This window comes from Anomaloglossus baeobatrachus, chromosome 7, assembly GCF_048569485.1.
Source record: "Anomaloglossus baeobatrachus isolate aAnoBae1 chromosome 7, aAnoBae1.hap1, whole genome shotgun sequence".
Classification (NCBI taxonomy): Eukaryota; Metazoa; Chordata; class Amphibia; order Anura; family Aromobatidae; genus Anomaloglossus; species Anomaloglossus baeobatrachus.
Genome location: NC_134359.1, coordinates 41,051,218 through 41,071,217, shown reverse-complemented (window position 1 = coordinate 41,071,217; position 20,000 = coordinate 41,051,218). Strand labels below are relative to the sequence as shown.

The following is a 20,000-nucleotide window of genomic DNA, read 5'->3' as shown; positions in this document are numbered from 1 at the left end:
AAGACTGCAGCCGGCCGCAGGGATGTGACGTGTGCGGCGCTTGACGTGAAGTCACCGGAGCGGGGAACAGCGGTCTGCGCCTCTCACAGGCACTATTGCCAACACAAGGCATTTGAGAGAAACCTTGTTTCTCAATATAATATCGAACTAGACCATAAAAAATATTGGGTGAACCACCCCTTTAAAGAACGCCACTGCCTGGTGATGTTTACTGCAAGATGAACACTTGTCAAAACGGAGCCAAAAAAAAACCCCAATCTGTCAGAATGAAGGGTTTTATTGTTTGTTTGTTTTTCCTCCAACATTTCACTGCCTTAGGCTATGTTCACACAGGGCTTTTTTCGTGCGTTTTTTTCCTGACCAAAACCTGATCTTCTGATCTTGTAGCAGGAAATCTCCTTTGAGTCCTCTGCGTTTTTGGTGCAATTGTTAGTGGCGTTTTTGCTGCTTTTTTTTCCCTACAAAATGGGGTGTATCAATGTAAAACCTTGCAAAAACACTGCAAAGAATCGACTTTTTCATTCTTTGAAATCTGCAGCAAAATCGCAGGTATTTGACAAAACAGTCAAGGAAAAAATCCGCAGGTGTGTGTGTGTGTGTGCATGAGATTTGAGAAATCTTATAGACTTTGCTGGGACTGAAAAAAGCATCTTTTTATTAGCATGGATTTGCATAAAACCAAGGCAAATCTGCAGCTAAAAAATGCAGCAAAAACGTACCAAAAAAGCCCTGTGTGAACATACCCTTAGGCCTCTTTCACACGTCTTTGAAAAAAGTTGTGTTTTTCACGGCCGCGTTGAAGGTGCGTGTGGCCTATCCATGGGCTGTGATTTTGGCACAGTTATGTTCTTCATGCTGCTGTCTATGGCACTGCTGCTGCATCCGGGTCCGCGGTGCAGTGAATATGCAATGAGCATAATGAGCGGGACCCAGATGCAAGAGACAGCAGCTCTAGAGAGAGCCGCGCTGGAGACAGGTGAGTATAGAAAATAATTTTATTTTGAAGACACTGGTTTCCTTCAGTACGTGTCACACGGATCATATCACTGCTTGGTCTGTGTGACATCAGTGCTGTCAGAGACAAACGGACTTGTCTCCGTGTGGAACACACGGACATGTGTACGTGAGAAAATACAGGTGTGTGCGCTGACCCATTCATTTTAATGGGTCTGCGTATGTCCTTGTCTCCGATACGGATGAAAACATTCACCATACGTACAGCAATCAGTGACGTGTGAAGGGGGCCTTAGAATTTTTTTAAGTACGTTATTTAGTTTGAATTCTTTAAGTTTTACACCACAACTAGGCCTTATATTACACTAGTGCTTCCTGTCCTGTACAAACCAATGACTTTTCTGCAATCTCATTACCATCACAGACAGGATTATGACTGATAACTCCTAATGTCACAGCTCACCCCCCCCCCGTTCATAATGACCTTTTCCCTGTTGAGCTTGCGCATTTATTACTTCAGTACATTTCAGTGTGGTTTGAGCCAGTCTATTGCAGCTCAAGTTCATGTGCTCAAGAGGACGGAGGAGTCTAATATTGGACCTAGTGCCCAATGTGAAAAAATAAAGGGTTTTTTTTTAACTACCGTATTTTTCAGACTATAAGACGCACCCTGATTTTAGAGGAGGAAATCAAATTTTAAGTAAAAAATGTGGTCGTGACACACTTATGGGCCGAGGATCTGCTGCTGACACTGTTATGGGGGTAATGTCCCCAAATTCTCTACTAAGGTACCCCATCCTGGTAATGATCCTCCTGCCTTGTATATGATCCCCATCCTTGTATATATGTCCCCCATCCTGGTATAGATTCCCATCCTGCTATATACCCCCTTCATGGTATAGCCCCCATCCTGCTACATAGCGCCATCCTGGTATATGCCCTTACCCTGCTATATATCTTCGTCCTGCTATATACCCCCGTCCATGCTGCTATATACCCCCATCCTGCTATATGGCCTGTATCCTGTGGCACACAAAAAAATAAACTTAAAATACAGCCTGCTTATGCCACTGATGACCCGCTCCACCGCAGCACCCTCATTCCTCGCAGCCGTATTCAGACTATAAGACACACCCCCCACTTTCCCCCAACATTTGGGGGAAAATAAGTGCGTCTTGTAGTCCGAAAAATAGTGTTTTGTTTTTTTTTTTTTAGTGTAACAAACACCATAATTTTAAATGTCATTTATACATTTTGTATTTTACCCTCCCTTTTTTTTCCCTGGTTGTAATACTGAGTACTTTTTGTCTTATATTAGTGTTTGGATTCATAATTATCTGTCATTAGTAACGTGCAGATTCTATAATAAATCAATAGTGTTCTCTATATCGACTCTAGTGTTTTTATACACTCGATAGCACAGATTAACTTTTGTTGTTTTCCGGAAATGTAGTTTTTCCGTCCGCTAGGCTTCTTGAATGGAAGGACTATTCCTGGTGTGATGTGTGCTCGGATCTCTAGCCTTTCTCCCCTCCGATCTCTGAGCATCGGATCTCCTGCTGCTGCATCCCCCTCCTACCCCTGTCCTCTATCGGAGCACACTAGATGAATTTTTCTCTACTATTCGCCCAAGAAGGTTTGTGAACGTTTACAGAGAATGCAGGCAACATATGAGTAGCGCAGGGGGAACAGATTTTCCTTCTTTCTACGTAGGACCTTCTAATAACGAGGCCTTCAGGCTCAATCCTAACTGTGCTACCTGGGCTGAAGAATACAGGGGTCACACCTGCCTTTCTATAGGCGTCCTATACGAATCTGGTTAGGCACATACCAAATCAAGTAATATAACATTTTATATCCTCTAACATGAACCTTATAACTGTGACAGACTCCACATTTCCTCTAGTAATGTACAATGGAAGAAACTTTTTTTTTTCTTCTTACAACTTCAAAGGACTCTGGCTAATGAGTAACAGTAAATCCACAATGTGTAATTCCTGGGCTGTCTCATTAATGAGAATCCTCCATATCGCTGATAGTACTGCTTATCTGCCTCACATTATGTACGTCCTTGAGAAGTCAGGGTTTTTTTTTTTGTTTTTATTTTTTTACATTAAAGGAATCATTCTCTGTGGTAGCTGATGTGAAACTATCTTGTCTTAAAGGGGTGGTCCAATTGGGGTATATGTGCGACATAGAAGGGGGTCCTTTTGCTTAGGACCCTCGCGTATAAACCTAACAGTCTTGAGGCATGGAACAGCTTTATATTACCGGTATAGTCATTAATCTAAAATCCGTGGCTAAAGAAATATTTTGATTTCCCTGATGATGACCCCACGAGCTATAGCTGTGCATGATCTCCATTTAAGAATAAGGCACTGGCCATTTTAGAACAACCCCCCCCTCCATCATTTTAAATCAACACTTTTGGACAATGATCAGCCTACAGTATGCGTTTGGCCACCTTTTAAAAGGGTTGTTTGGTTTATACAATTCTTGGTGCGAGGGGTCAGCAACAAAACACTCAAACGACTGAAATCCCCAACTATCGGCAAGTATTGGCAGAGGTAGCGCTCAGTCTACTCGCAGATCCGCCACCGGATAAATGAAACATTACATGCGTGTGTTTTGGAACCAATGGACGGATTGTGTCTTTTGTAGCTGTTTTCCAGCCCAGCCAACTTCACCTTATTACCATAAAATGTCTTAGTAGAAGGTCTTAGAATCAAATTATAGCGTGATAACGTTGTGAATATAGGGATATAAATAGTGTCTTGCCTAGTGCAGACTGAAAGGGGGGGGGGGGAGTATATGGCGTTTTGGAGGTCATGGTTTCTCAGGATGAGTGATGGGTTACCCTTCCTGTGGTTCCTTAGACAGTGGTTCACACCCCATCCTTCTCGCCATGCACTGTTCAGCCTCTGAGGGAAGCGTGACCACCATGGACACTAACCTGGAGTGGTACCTGGTGCCTATCATCAGCAAATTCTAACCTAATCATCAGAGGATGTGGTGAAAATTGGGTAGGCACTTAGACATGCCCCTCCGGATAAGCCTAGTTCAAGGCACAGTGAGGCTACATCTCTTCTCCCCAACCTACTAGTTGGACAGTTGTACACAGCATATTCAGACACACTTTTGGTTCCCTCTGGATTGTTTCCGTTCTTACTGAACCTGTTCCAGCACGACCCAGCCTAGCGTTAGTTTAATTTGTGATTGTCAAGTTCCCTTTCCGTGTTGGTGTTTGCCAGAAGGGTCAGAGTAGAGCTTGTTGCTCCGAGACGCTTAGGAAGACCCCACCCATGAAGGTCAACTTTGGTAACACCCCAGTAAGTCTCAACCTGATATCTTTAAGCTGTATGTAACTTGCTGCTATAGTTCTATCCTCTGGACCCTTTTACCTGAGGGCCACACTCTATAATATATAAGAGAGTCTGTCACTGGGCTAGACTTAGTTCTGCACTCTCTCAGGCAGCCCCAGGATCACGCTATCTCAACACCTCCTTTCTCCTTCTTTTGCCACAGATCACCCACTGCATGAGGCCTGAATGACCTTCAGACTACACATCTGCTCATGTCCCACACTGGTCTTCAATAACTTTCTAGAAGAAAATGTCTCTTTCCCTATAAACTAATCCCTCCCATTGTGGGCTAGTCCCAACACTTAACTACTTCTTGCCCTATAGCCCGACAACCACATATAATACTGCTGTGCAATCTCTTATGTATTTGTCTATATTACATTATTCATTACATCACAATTCACATTACATTTACAAAAATACAGGACAAAATTCACATGACCATACAACAACGAGATTGGGGTCTTCAGGGAAAGCAACCAGTTCACCTCCTTACTGTAAGGGAAAAGGCGTCGTGACTTATGGATGGAGCCACATGGGCAAGCCCCTTCACAACATCATTATTGGGCACATTGTGACATACTGGAATAAGGAAGCTTTTTGCTACCTGACTGTGTCTATACCTCACCACTTAAAAGAAAACGTTAGAACAACCAGGAAAAGCGGAGGATGCCTGGAAAATCTAGGGTTTCTCATGAAAAATTGGAATCTGTCAACAACTCCGGACTTTGTTCCTCTACTGGAATTTTTTTAAATTTTTTTACTACTGTTATACAACCGGTGATACTTCTATTAACCCCAAATGTCTTCTAATTTTCAGGTATCGTTGAAGATTACAAACCCCCATTTTATGACGTTGTTCCGAATGATCCAAGCTTTGAGGATATGAAGAAAGTTGTCTGTGTGGATCAGCAAAGACCAAACATTCCCAATAGATGGTTTTCTGACCCAGTAAGTATTTGCCCCATTTTTGTTTTGCCTAGTTTTTGAGTAAATGGACTTTCATATGCCAAAAAAATAATAAAATAAGCAAATTTACAGGTAATGTTGGTGCCAGGTTCTTGGCAAATAAAATTCCTATCCAAGGTTGATGGTTGAAGCAAAGCTTTTTTGTGCACAATTTGTGGCTATACTGCACTTTGCAGTCAATCTTGTTTCTGAATTTGTAGTTTGACAATACAGATAAATTGCCACTATTTTATTTTATCTTCCTTGTCGCATATTATTTTATTTGAAGGGAATCTGTCAACAGGTTTTCCTAAAATAAACGATGGTCAACACGTCTAATCCCCCTTTTACAGCAGTTTACCAAGCTATATAGAAGTTCCCAATCCTCTCTGCATAGCCCGAAAAATACCTTTTATAGTCCCCATGCACCATTCTGGTCCAATGGGCATTGATAGTCTTGCATCGTTGGTCTTGCTTCTACGCCTCCAGTCCCCATGCCCCAGTCCGTTTCGATCGGCATCGATGGCCTTGCTTCTACGCCTTTAGTCCCTCTGCCACAGTCTGGTTCGATGTGCATCGATGGTGTTGCTTCTACCCCTCCAGTCCCCCTGCACCTGTCTGTTCCGATGGGCATCTATGGCCTTGCTTCTACACCTTTAGTCCCCCTGCCACAGTCTGGTTCGATGTGCATCGATGGTCTTGCTTCTATCCTTCCAGTCCCCCTGCACCTGTCTGTTCCGATAGGCATCGATGGCCTTGCTTCTACGCCTTTAGTCCCCCTGCCACAGTCTGGTTCGATGTGCATTGATGGTCTTGCTTCTATCCTTCCAGTCCCCCTGCACCTGTCTGTTCCGATGGGCATCTATGGCCTTGCTTCTACGCCTTTAGTCCCCCTGCCACAGTCTGGTTCGATGTGCATCGATGGTCTTTCTTCTATGCCTTCAGTCCCCCTTGCTCAGTCCGTTCCGATGGGCATTTATAGTCTTGCTTCTGCACCTCCTCCATTCCCTATGACCCAGTTAGGCTGGTGGGAATCGATTGTCTTGTTTCTATGCCTCCTCTCTCCTCGCAATCGCCATCCTCCTGCCACGATTCATGTGGATGACACATCCTACTGCTGTCCCACAGTGTTTCCAATCACATGCCTGCTGAGGGCAAAGTATTGTAATGCGCATGCTCCAGCTCTTCTTCCAAGTCATATGTGCTCTTTGGCCTCACCTGGCGCAAGCGGATTTCAATTTCACTACTTTGCTCTGCCCTTAGCAGTTCAAAGAGAAGTGCGGCTGCACAGGTGTGCGATTGGGGGGCACTGCATGGATGAAATAGGGTGTGACATCCACATGAAACAGGAGAGCAATTTCTCAGGAGAGTAGAGGCACTGAAGCAAGACCAGCGACGTCCAATGGACCGGACCGGACCGTGATGTATGGGCGAAATTCTAAGTTATTTTTTGGCTATGCAGAGGGGATTGGAGACTTGTATACAGTTTGATAGACTGCTGTGAAAGGTATGCATTAAGGTGGCGGTAATATATATTGGGTTCTCTATTAAGTCCTCAAAGACCATGTTTATTAACCTTAAAAAGTAGGCAGCATTGAGAGAAGCAGAAGAGATAGTGGTCATCACGTGATTGCAAACATGCAACTTCATATATGTCCTTCAGGACTATGAAACTGTGCAGAATCCTAACAGTTAGTTTATTACACACTGTTAGGATTTTACATGTTAGACTCCCTGCCTAATTTTGTACCTGGCCCACAAATCCCCTTAAACAATTTAAAGGATATGTCCATTACCTTCATATTTGGTGTAGAAACAAAATTCGACTTTCAATGTAGGGTCTCTTGCAGAGTTGTTCAATTGTTGGCAGATTTTAACAAAACCTCCCTTAAAGTGAACCTGGCACCAGATTTGGCGAGTATAATCTGCGGCCACCACCACTGGGCACTTATATACACAGCATTCTAGAATACTGTATATAAGAGTCCACGCCGCACTGTATAACATAAAAAAACACCTTTATAATACTCACCTAGGGGGGGCGGTCCGGTTTGATGGGCGTCGCTGTGGTCCGGTCCGAAGGGTGTCGCTGCTCTCCGGTCCGGTTCCTCCTCTCTGCTGCGATCTCTCTCCTCTTTTTCTATCCAGCCCAGTATGTATGACTTGTCTTATGTCATCCACACAGGCTGGCAATGTGGTCCTGCGCAGGCGCACTTTGATCTTCTCTGCTGAGGAGAGATCAAAGTACTGTAATGCGCAGTTGCAAGGAAAAGTTAAAGTCCGCATGCGCACTACAATACTTTCATCTGCCTTCAGCAGGGCAGATCAATTGTGCCTGCGCAGGATTTCAATACCGGCCAGTGTGAATGGCATAGGACGAGCCATGCACATGGGCCTCAGAAGGAGGAGGAATGGCGATCACAGCAGAGAGGAGGTGCTGGACCAGAGAGCAGTGACACCCCTCAGACCGGACCACCCCTAGGTGAAATATTATACAAGTGTTTTTACGTTAGAGTGGCCTGGTTCCTTAGAAGAGCTCACTGGTGGTGGCCGCAGCTTATAGTCTCCAAATCTGGTGACAAGTTCCCTTGATTCTTCCTATCTTAGACTTTTTTTGTACCTATCGTGGACATTTTTTTGCCATATCCAGAAGATATTCTACAGGTCTCTGTAGATCAGGTCCCCAGAGTTTGCATTCATATGTCTCTTAATGATCAGGCCACCAGGAATGGATGGGTGGTTGACGGTCACACGTGACTTCTGTGGAAGGTCCCAAAATTGCTGCACATCCCTACCCAAAAAAATTCAGTACTCAGAGCCAAATGGAGACAACTAGACGTGTGGCCATCTCTTTTCTGGTTAACCACAGTTGATCTGGACAAGAACCCTCCCCTAGGCGCCTTCTTCTCTAATTCCAGAGGCTGTGATTTTCTTTTTCTCAGTGTCCGATTGGGAAAACCCTTTTTAAGTTTATAATATGACATGTAAAAAATTTGCAATCGTATATTATTACAATAACAATTTTACCTAACTCTTATTCCACATTAATTCATTTATTTTTATTTTTTCCAGACGTTAACATCGTTGGCTAAATTGATGAAGGAGTGCTGGTATCAAAACCCATCGGCGAGACTCACAGCCTTGCGCATCAAAAAGACATTAACCAAAATTGACAATTCCCTAGATAAATTCAAATCTGACTGCTGAATACCAGAATAAAGGAAAAAAACAGATTCGGATACAGTGCTTGCTTGCCGAGGTGTAGACTTTTTTTTTTTTTTTTACCCCCAAATTGTAACTACAAAAGTCGAACTTCTTAATACACAGCCGCCTTTTTTTGAAGACTACCTTCGGGATTCGGCCTAAAATTCCTATAGCGGTGACCCGGCAGGATCCTGTCTTTCAAGTTCATGACGACAATTGACTAAAAACACTTGCAAGGATGAGCGTGGAAAGAAGGGGCCTACGTTTGGGACCGATCTGGGCATTAAAAGCTACATTTTTGGAAGTGGAAGAAACCGGTTTTCACCCCTTCGTCTTTCCCAAGGATTTCACATGGATCTTGGCGGATTTTACTTAGCAATATTTCGTGTGCGTCTCCGTTCTATTGCACTAGAAATTCTTTGCATTCCTTGCTTGCACTGTAACGGTTTAATTTGACGACAGATGCCAAATATATGGTTGGCCGTGTACGGATCTGTGCTATGAATTACACCAATCCACTTCTGGGGAATGATGTTTTTTTTTTTTGTTTTTTCTAAAAAAAATAAGCCTGAAATACAAGTCGTCAGCATTGGCTGGATTTTACACGTGTACCAATGTTTACAATAATGCTGAACATAAGAATTTTTTTTTATTTTATCTATAAAAAATTTTTTTTTCAAATTTTATTTATTACTGGTGCACTTAAGTTTTCCCCCCAAAAAAACTGAAAAAGTGCAAATGGTTAGCGCTATATTATGTTTTCTTCCAGCTTTTCACGACTCCTTTTGTATCACATGATGATGAGGAATAGACTCTGTTTCCGGAATGATCACATTGCAGTTTCGCACTTATTATTATTATTATTTCTTCTCCTTCCGGAGAGGCGCGTGCTCTTGAGTTTAGAACTCGATTTGGAATCTGTTGTCGCTCTCCTCAATCCCGCTCATATTTTACTGACATAGGAAATAAAACAACATTTTGTTTTAAGATTCCATAGCAAAATTCTGGAAGTGGAAATTGGGAAAGGAGTCGTCGGGCGAGCGGCGGGGGGGAGAGATGCCTTTTTTTTTTTTTTCTTTTCAGCGATGGAATATGTCGCATTGTAAACTCTGCCAGAAAATAATTATTTTCTTTTAATCTACTTTTTGTATTTAGTAGTTATTTGTATAAATTAAATAGAATGTTTTGAAGACTACATTTGTTTTTGTTTTTAATTTGCAGAATTAAATAAGATTTATTATAGAATTGTATTCAGCTGCTTTGTGTGACCAAAAGGAAAAGTTTTAGTAAGTTTCCAAATCAAACTTTACATTCTGCAGTTTCTGAAATCCCTTTGATGGTCCAGCTAAGGCAAGGTTCACACCGGCATTATGGTCAGCTGGATTGCTGTATATGTCTGTGTTTGATTCCCTTTTAGGCTCTATGCACTCGCTGAATTTTTTTTTTGTTGCCCAAATCTGCATGTCGCTCCTTCTCCCAGCAAATGTGGATGAGAATTCTGAATTGCTGTGCGCACGTTGCTTCTTTTTTCCTTGCAGTTTTGGGTGCAGAAAAAACGTGCAATTTTTTTTTTTAGCTCTTCCAGGCATTTTTAACGAAAATAGCATGACAAAAAATGCACAAAAAAAGCGTGGGGTTTTTTGTGCTTTTTTTTTTTTCTTTTCATCAGCAAGGTGCAATTTTTGGTGCCGAAAATGTCTGCACCTAATCTGCACCTACCCCCTTAGGCGGGCTTTGCACGCTGCGACATCGGTAACAGTGTGTTACCGATGCTGCAGCGATAGTCCCGCCCCCGTCGCACGTGCATTATCTAGTGAAAGCTGCCGTAGCGATTATTATCGCTACGGCAGTTTCACACGCACATACCTGCCATGCGATGTCGCTCTGGCCGGCGACCCGCCTCCTTCCTAAGGGGGCGGGTCGTGCGGCGTCACAGCGACGTCACACGGCAGGCGGCCAATTGAAGTGGAGGGGCGGAGATGAGCAGGATGTAAACATCCCGCCCACCTTCTTCCTTCTCATTGCAGCCGGCGGCAGGTAAGGTGAAGTTCCTCGCTCCTGCGGCTTCACACACAGCGATGTGTGCTGCCGCAGGAGCGAGGAACAACATCGCACCTGTCGCTGCACCGGCATTATGGAAATGTCGGAGGCTGCACCGATGATACGATTGCGACGCTTTTGCGCTCGTTCATCGTATCATCTAGGATTTACACACTACGACATCGCAAGTGACGCCGGATGTGCGTCACTTTCGATTTGACCCCACCGACATCGCACCTGCGATGTCGTAGTGTGCAAAGCCGCCCTTAGGCTATGTGCACATGCTGCAGATTTATTGCAGAAATTTTCTGCATCAGATCTGCATCTTCTGGCAGAAAAATGTATCCAGTTTTGGTGCGTTTTTTTTTTTTTTTATAAGTGAAGTCAGTGGCTGGAAGGACTGAAAAACGCTCCTGCAATTGATTATGCTGCAGATTTTATTCTGCATCTAAATCTGCATCAAATCTGCCAAGGAAAAAAAAATGCAACATTGGGGCAGCACTTCAGAAATCTCAGACTTTGCTGGCTTCAGGAGAGGCATACAGACTTTAGTGCAGATTTTGAAAAAAAAAGTCAAAAATTGCAGTGTGTGCACAAGGCATTAGGGTATGTGCGCACGCTGAGTTTTTGGTGCAGAAATCTTCTGCACCAAAAAAGTTTGTGTGGCAGAAAAATGTACCAAATCAAGCATGCATGGTTTTTTTTTTTTGTTTTTTTTTGTGAAGTCAGTGGTTGGAAGGTATAAAAAATGCAGAAAAAAAAATGCACCAACAATTGACATGCTGCAGATTTTTTCTGCACCCAAAACTGCAAGGAAAAGAGCAACATGCAAACAGCATTTCAGAATTCTCATTTACTTTGTTGGCATAAGGATAGACATTTAGATTTGGCCAGCAATCTGCATGATAAACTGCACCAAATCTGCATAAAAAAAAAAACTCCGCATGCGCACACAGTCTAACAGTCTGTCTATTCACATAGAACCTGCAGAAACGTGTTCCCTTGCTGTCCTTATTCCCCAAAACTATGAAACCTGTTTTTGGTGCACGTACAAATCTGTTATGATCAGGAACTGCCTTGATTATCCTACTCTGATGACGGCCGGGATCTCAGGAGCGTATAAAAAAAATTGGTCCCATTTTCATTCAGAAAAGTCGGATGATTGTTTTTTTGGGTTTTTTTGTTCTTGTCATACGTGTGCTACCCCCGAATAGTCCTTTTTTTTTTCTTTTTTTTTTTTTTTTTTTTTTTGGAGCATTTACAGTATTCCATCGTACAAAACTGCAATGTATCTGTAAAAATCTAATGCCATACTGATGGTCCGTATGGCATCCGTTTTTTTTTTCCTCTCTCACATTGTACAGTTTTCACTCAAATCAATCATGCTGCAACTTTTTTTCTAATGCAGAATACTGCCTCATTGAATAACATTGGTCAGAATACAATCCTTTTTAGATCAGATTACACTTGTCCGATTTATACGTTCATATGAGCGAGCCCTAAGAGAAACTATCCACTGAAAATGAGTTGGTGGTAACTTCTGTATTGCCAGCACTATAGGGCCTGGAACTTTTTTCATTATGCATTTTTCTTGCCATTGTCCAATATCTGAAAGCCTGTTCTTGTTATGAGTGCAAAGCAGGAACAGAGAATGATATCGCTTCCAGTTTGTCAAAAAGTCACCAAATCCATCTGTGTTTCTGCTGCTGAATACAAATGACACCCAAATGTTCAAACTTTTCCTTTCTATGGAAAGTTCACTTTGCTGTTCATATGGGGAGTATCTGATCTTTTATTCCCTAAAAAAAAAAAAAAGTTTTGCGAACTTTATGGTATTATGTTGCTTCTTTGAAGGGATCTTTATGGAATCTGCCCTTAAGTGAAGAGATGTTAATAAGATGCTATTCTGTGCCATAGCCTGCCCCATCTATATGTAACTAGTCATAGTGTTGCCCAGCACTGTCACAGGTGATAGTCATGTGGTTTCTGGCAGTAGAAGATCAGTGTTTGGCTGCGCAGAATGCTCCCTGACTTTTCATTGTCCCTGCTGTCAGTATTCATTGTATTAGATGGCTTTCCTGCTGGATTTTCATCTCTTTTCTTTTTGGACCCAGCAGGAGAGCGCCTTCCACCCAGCTGCTGATAATCCATATTCACTTAAATACTCGATTCTTCCCTGTGCTGGTGCTATTATTCAGTTTATTCTGATTGCAAACAGGTGGCTTGGTTTTATCTGTTGTATAGTTGCTAAAGCTTTGCTGAACTTCTGCCTGTGTCATCTGTGGATAAGTAGTTTATGCTTTTTCCCCCCATGTGTCCCTCTTGTGTCTTCTTTTAGCATTTAGTGGGGGTCGACAAAGAGCTCAACCTACCCGTTCTCTATTTTGGGTCTAGCACTAGGGATACCTAGGGTCAGGTATCCAGCTCAGCGCATAGGTGCGGAACCTATCTAGGGTGGTGATGGACCCCAAGGACCAGCTGTAGGATCAGTCAGGGGTCACCATCTCCCGCTTCCCTAGATGCAAGGGTCCCCTTCACTTACCTTTCGCCACTCACTTGGTACTTCCCCATATCTAGCGTGACAAGCACTTTGTGGGTTCCCTTTTCATGGAAAGCCTCAGCTGCAAGTGTGGAACTTGCACCCTTCATAACCAAGCAGAATAATGGGGTACATGCCAAAATCCTAGGATGGCAAAAGGTGTCAGTTCGATAACGCAACTGTGTTTTTCCAACTCCTGTATTCCACTTTCTTCTGACCCACCGGCTTATCTCCCAGTACATGACTGGCTGTCTTGTAGCTCTGAGCAGGCAGGGCTCTCGGGCATTACATGTGGTCATTGCTGCACTTTTCTCCAGCACCATACCTTTCCAAATCTCTCCTGTCCCCTTTCTGTCAATGTCCTGGTCCAACACTAAACTCACAACGTGTGTCTGCTCTTTGTAATCCGGTTCTGCGGGGGCTGAGCTTACATTCTGCACCTTTTTCTCCTGCAGGGTAGCAGTAATAAAACCTTGGTTTCCTGATTGATGGACACATTATTAAGACATAATCTACTCAATGCCTAATAGAACTGAAATGTAAGGTATTTATAGTGTTTTGCCCCCCACTCGCAACTCCTGCTCCTTAAACATGGCTAAAAAATGAAAAATAAAATTTTCAGAATATTTTTGTTTTTTAAGTAATCAGATAATAAAGTCAACATTGAAATCTTAAGAACTGCCGAAAACCACTTCACTTGTAATTTTAAGATTTTATAAAGTCAGAAACTCTATGAAATTTAATATACTTCTACACAATTTCGGCTTTATCCTATTACACTGTATGCAGTAATATTCTCCAAGAAGCAAGCTCCTCGGGAGACTGGTAAACTTCGAATTAACACCTAAGCACGCAGCTGCCAACGTTTCCTATGTCGTCATTTATTTTATGGATTTTTCCTGGAATCGGAGTTCACTCTTGGTGTAAAGCTGGATCGGTGATTATAACATGTCTTATTTCGATTAAGAAAGAGATTGGAGGGGGGAGGCTTAAAGGGGATGTCCACTTTCAGTAAAGGGGTCCACCAAGTGTGTAAAATACTCAAAATAACAAACTCGTTTAGGTTTTTCCCTCTGAGTCCAGCGACTGCTTCCCACCGATGCTGGGCTCCTGGTGTTGACTAGAGCGGTTTCTCACGTCAAGAGTGCTTGGCACTGGTGTTGACTAGTGCGGTGACGTTATGTCAAGAGCGCTCCTCGCTGGTGTTTACTAGTGCGGTGACGTCACGTCAAGAATGCTTGCCACTGGTGTTGACTAGTGCGGTGAAGTCACGTCAAGAGCGCTCGCCACTCGTGTTGACTAGTGTGGTGACATCATGTCAAGATTGCTCGTCACTGGTGTTGACTAGTGCGGTGACGTCATGTCAAGAGCGCTCCTCGCTGGTGTTTACTAGTGCGGTGAAGTCACGTCAAGAGCGCTCGCCACTCGTGTTGACTAGTGTGGTGACATCATGTCAAGATTGCTCGTCACTGGTGTTGACTAGTGCGTTGACGTCATGTCAAGAGCACTCGCCACTGCTGTAGTCCGTTACTGAGCTCAATGTTGTGTACCTGTTCTCCAGATCTAAACTCTGTGACTGGCCAGAACAGTGACGACACAACACCGGGACTGCACCAGTAGGGGAAGCCAGTGCTTGAGCCAGGAAGGGCGAGTCCCTGATGAGTTTATTTTATGGACTTTACACACTTTGAAGACCACTTTATTGGAGGTGGATATCCACTTTTATCCTAGATTGATCAAGATTGGTGTTTTGCAAACAAGTCTTGAAGAGTACACTGGATTAAGATGCGCCCAATTCATTAGGAGGCATATTCTACATACTCAAGTCATGGCCTGGAGAAAGTGTATCACACACAGAGAACTTTCTTACTGCTCATGGTATACGAGGGCCATCTGGGTTTGTGGGGTCCCATGGCCAGATTGCCACATTATAGTTTTGTGGGGGGGGGAGGGGGTTTAACCACTATTGACAACATGCATTGCAGAGCAGGGAGCGTTCCTGCAACTCTGTCACCGGCAATAGGACCTTCCAGAATAGCTGTCAGAAGACATCTGTTTCTGAGCCGGGGTTTCAACAGGACCCTGCTGGCACGTCATTGTGCTGCTGGATACAGACAGTAAAAGGGCCCCCTGTGCAAAAACAGTATATGGGCCCTTTGTAGTCAAACAGCTCATGAAAATGCACAATTTCACCTGTTTTAAAAGTGGTAATGGGTCCCCTCATCTCTTGGGCCCCTGAACAGGTTGCACCAATGACCTGTGCGCCCCTGTGCTGCTGCATCACATTGCAGGTACCCGGCCAGAAAAGGATGGAAGCAGCAAGTGGATGCTCCTTTTTTTTTAATTTTTAAAAAAAAAATTTAATTTTCTTTTATTTTTTTATTTAATGCTTTTTAACACCATAGGAGACCGTACAATGCAGGTAGAGGTAAAGACATGATTCTAATGAAGCGGGGTAGGCAAAAGATAAAACACAGAACTGGACCCCATTTTAATTGGAGACTCCTTGGTCTAGAATGAATTTGTCATTATTTATGCCACTTATGTGATGGAAATTAAAATTAATTTATCGGATGTGCTTGACAATGTCCTCTCTGGCTAAGCTACATCCCCAAAAAATTGGAAGGGTTCCCCAGTATTGTCATATAAATGTATAAAGTGGGTAATTTTTTTTTTTTTTTTTTTTTTTTTTTTTTTTTTAGCAACGGAGTTGCTCAAAAAGTTAGACATATTTCGAGCACTTTCCAACGAAAACTGTTATAAATGTAAGCTGGATATCTCGTACCTGAACCCTCCATAACACTGTTGACACATTGTGGACATCGTATTTTGTTTTATTTTTTTTGCCCTGCAATTAAAAAAAAAAAAACAAAAAAACACAACTATAAGCCATCCTCCTGAGTTAGTTCCACTCTGTGTGAACTACTGTTAGATTTATAGTCACAAACCTAATACAACTTTAAGGCCTAGGACACACGGCATGAAAATTGGAGCGAGTGGAATGCAATAAAACATCGCATTCCACTCGGACCAATATTACTCTGTGGGGCAGCACCCATGAGCGATTATTTTCTTAGCCCTAATCGGACCGAGAAAACAGTCGCAGCATGCTGAGGGTGTAATGTGATCATATTTCTCTTGCAGCCATTCAAGTCTATGAGGCGAGAGAAACATCGCACTGCACTCGCGGTACACCAGTGTTATGCGAGTGCAGAGCTTGAATGGCAATAGCCGGCAATGGAGGAGAGAGGGAGAGAAATCCCTCCCTCCCCTCAGCCGGCCCACCCCCCCCGCAACAGTGATCCGATCACACGATCGGACCTCAGTCATAGTGACACTTGCATGACACTCTGCTCCCGCTGTGCTGCCAGCGTGAGCCAAGTGTCATGCGAGGATCGCAGTGGTCCCTGTGTGGCCCTGACCTAACCCTTAAACTTTAAGGTCAATTTGTATGCAAAAAGTTGTTTTTTTTTTTCTTCCTATTCACACAAGCAGTGCTAAAGAGGTGTTCCGTTGCTAGATCAGAACCAGTTTCACGAGGATAGTTGTAGCCACCGTTAAGACATTTAAGGGGAACCTGTCATGCAAAAAGAAAAAACGCTCTTAATCTGCACTTAAAAACCGAAGACCGAAAATGAACTTGCATTCCTTCCAGCTACCTTGGATGCAAACCCACCTTTCTGACACTGGGCACTACATTGCGACCCAAAATCCTTTGGTAATCTTCAGATTTCATGATGTCTTGCACACCAATGCCACAGGCAGAAAAACAACCCCAAAAGATCTTTGAACCTCCACCATATTTGACTGTAGGTACTGTGTTATTTATTTGTTGGGGTTTTTTTTGTTCTAGCTACCTTGGGTTTTCCGTTAGAGGCGTGGCTCAAGCAGTTTCAGCCATAGCTTATTACATCGTGATTAGAGGCTGCAACTGTGACCCCGCCACTGACTGACAACCGATTCTACTGAGGCATTGCAGTGTCGGCTGGCAGTCAGTGCAGGAGCGTGGTTACAGCTGCTGAATACTGTACATACAGTCATTTTCAAAAGTGTTGCCACCTTTGAAATTATTTCAGAAAATAAAGTATTTCTCCCAGAAAATGATTGCAGTTACACATGTTATTCGAGCAACACCAAAGAAACAGAGGAAAAACAAGGCAAACTGGACATAATTTCACACAAAACTCAAAAAATGGGCCGGACAAAAATGTTGTCCCCCTGAGCTAAATATTTGGCTGCACACCCTTTTACCCTTTGGATAAATAAATATAATCAATCACTTCCTATAACCATCCACAAGCTTCTTACTCCTCTCACCTGGAAGTTTGGGCTCTTCTTTATAAACTGCTCCAGGTCTCATATGTGAAGGCGTCTTCTCCAACAGCAATTTTAAGATCTCTCCACAGGTGTCAATAGGATTTAGATCTGGACTCATTGCTGCCACTTCAGAGCTCTCCAGTGCTTTGTTTCCATCTATTTTGGGGAGCTTTTTGAATTATGTTTGGGGTAATTTTTTCTACTAGAAGTCCTATGACCTAGGACGCAAACCCACCTTTCTGACAATGGGCACTACATTGCGACCTAAAATCCTTTGGTAAGCTTCAGATTTCATGATGTCTTGCATACCAATGCCACAGGCAGAAAAACAACCGCAAAAGATCTTTTGAACCTCCACCATATTTGACTGTAGGTACTGTTGTTTTTTTTGTCAGCCCCATTACATTTTCAGTAAACAGAATGATGTGCTTTACCAAAAAGCTCTATCGTGGTCTCATCAGTCCACAAGACTCCTTCCCAGAAGGATTTTGACCCCTCTGTGGTCTGTGGAGTACTGGGTTATTGCCATGAATGAAGGCAGAAAAGTACATTCTTTTGGGACATAAATGACAAAAGCCCAGAGTCTATGAAGAGACCACTTTCATATGTCTGAGGACACATATTTCAGGTCTCACTGTGGAATTGGTTTGGAAGCCACCTGAGGAACCTAACCATCCCAGGGATCACGCGTCGAGGCAGATTACAATGGGACAGAAGGAGGATGGGACAATGCATCACCATTAATTTCACTTGGGTTGAGGGAATATGAAGTACACCCAGGAAAGTGAATGTGGTCTGTTGCATGTGATTGTGTACCTATGGTCCGCCACCTGCCTACCTTTTGGAGAAATTAGTGAATTTGATATGGATTGACCATAGACTGTATCACAGTAAACATGAGGATATGATACAATTCTGCATATCTGAGGATACGGAGATGAGATTCTACCCCAAAGCTTACAGCTGCCACTTTATTCATATTCACCTACCTGATCTGATATTTCTCCCTGCTTGGGATCATATTTATCCTATACTGGGACTGTACATTTTGATAGGAGACTGTTTGGCATCTAAAAGTCCTGTATGACTAAAGGACACAAAACTAGGTGTCATATGAGTTCATAGTATTTGTTTGTTAAGAAGAACTTCTCTTGTAGTATATGATAATGCCCTTTGTATTACTTGGTCTAAGGGGGTTTATGTGATATGTGTCTACAGGTGGTGTCACACACAGCGACAACGACGTCGCTGCTACGTCACCATTTTCTGACGTTACAGCGACGTCCCGTCGCTGTGTGTGACATCCAGCAACGACCTGTCCCCTGCTGGGAGGTCGCTGCTCGTTGCTGAATGTCCAGCTTCATTTTTTGCTCGGCGCTCTCCCGCTGTGAAGCACACATCGCTGTATGTGACAGCGACAGAGCGACTAACTGAAGGGAGCAGGAGCCGGCGTCTGGCAGCTGCGGTAAGCTGTATCCACGGTAAACATCGGGTAACCAAGAAGCCCTTTCCTTGGTTACCAGATATTTACATTAGTTACTAGCACCACGCTCTCACGCTGCCAGTGACGGCTCCATGCTCCCTGCACATGTAGCTGGAGTACACATCGGGTTAATTACCCGATGTGTACCCTGGCTAGGAGAGCAGGGAGTCAGCGCTAAGTGTGTGCGCTGGTAACCAAGGTAAATATCGGGTAATGGTTACCCGATATTTACCTTAGTTACCAAGTGCAGCATGGCTTCCACAGCGACGCGTGTCGTTATGATCGCTGCTGCGGCTGCTGTGTGTGACAGCTAAGCAGCGATCATAACAGCGACTTACTAGGTCGCTGTTGCGTCACAGAAAATGGTGACGTAACAGCGATGTTGCTGTCGCTATGTGTGAACCCAGCTTTAGACTAGCACCTTTCTTTTGGTATATTTAGATATAGGGCTAACTAGGGCAAGGTACGGAGAGCCACCGTGGAGCGGGGGACCTGCATAACAGTAGGGGTGCCTCTGCTCGCAGGTAGGACCTATGGTAGATTGTGATAAGGGAAAATAGTACTCCCACTCATAACATACTAACAACTTTGTTCTATGGCTGGCATATTTCAATATTGTGTGTCACAATTTAATGCCATGGGTTGTAAACATCTTGATTATGTCGCGTACTGTGGATAAAGGAACATTAAGATCTCTGGAGATTTGAGATTTTTCAACAGTTTTGGTTCTCATACAATTCTATTTTCCTCTTTCTATTCTCAATTCTTAGGCCCCTTTCACACATCAGTTTTTTGCCATCAGTCACAATCCGTCGAATTTGAAAAAAAAAGGATCCAGTAACTGATGCCGCTGGAGCCGTTTTTTCTCAATGACTTGTATTAGCGACGGATTGCAATGGATGGCCTCACTGACCCGTCGAAAAATGTTTGTCTGTCCGTCGGACGGAGACTATGTCCACAGTAACGTTTTTTGTGTACGTCAAAAAAACGGACAGCGAAGGATCTGTCGCTTTCTGTCGTTTGGTAGAATGCAAGTCGTAATCCATCAAATGACGGAATCCGGCGACGAATCAGTTTTGTTTTGTTTTTTTAACTGATCATGCTCAGATTGGGTGTAAAAACACTGTTGGGCTGAACAAAAATGATGCGATGG

General features: G+C 43.4%; 1 protein-coding gene across 2 annotated transcripts in view; it reads left to right on the top strand.

The window, feature by feature from the left end:
* ACVR1 (activin A receptor type 1) overlaps nucleotides 1-9,663 on the top strand; it is a 40,793-nt gene extending 31,130 nt beyond the window's left edge. For both annotated transcript variants that reach the window (XM_075317240.1, XM_075317239.1), the window contains exons 7-8: nucleotides 5,137-5,267; nucleotides 8,337-9,663. In XM_075317240.1, coding sequence (XP_075173355.1) covers nucleotides 5,137-5,267; nucleotides 8,337-8,471 — 266 coding nt within the window. In that variant the 3' untranslated portion in view covers nucleotides 8,472-9,663. The remainder of the gene's footprint in view (nucleotides 1-5,136; nucleotides 5,268-8,336) is intronic.
* Nucleotides 9,664-20,000: the final 10,337 nt, after the last annotated feature.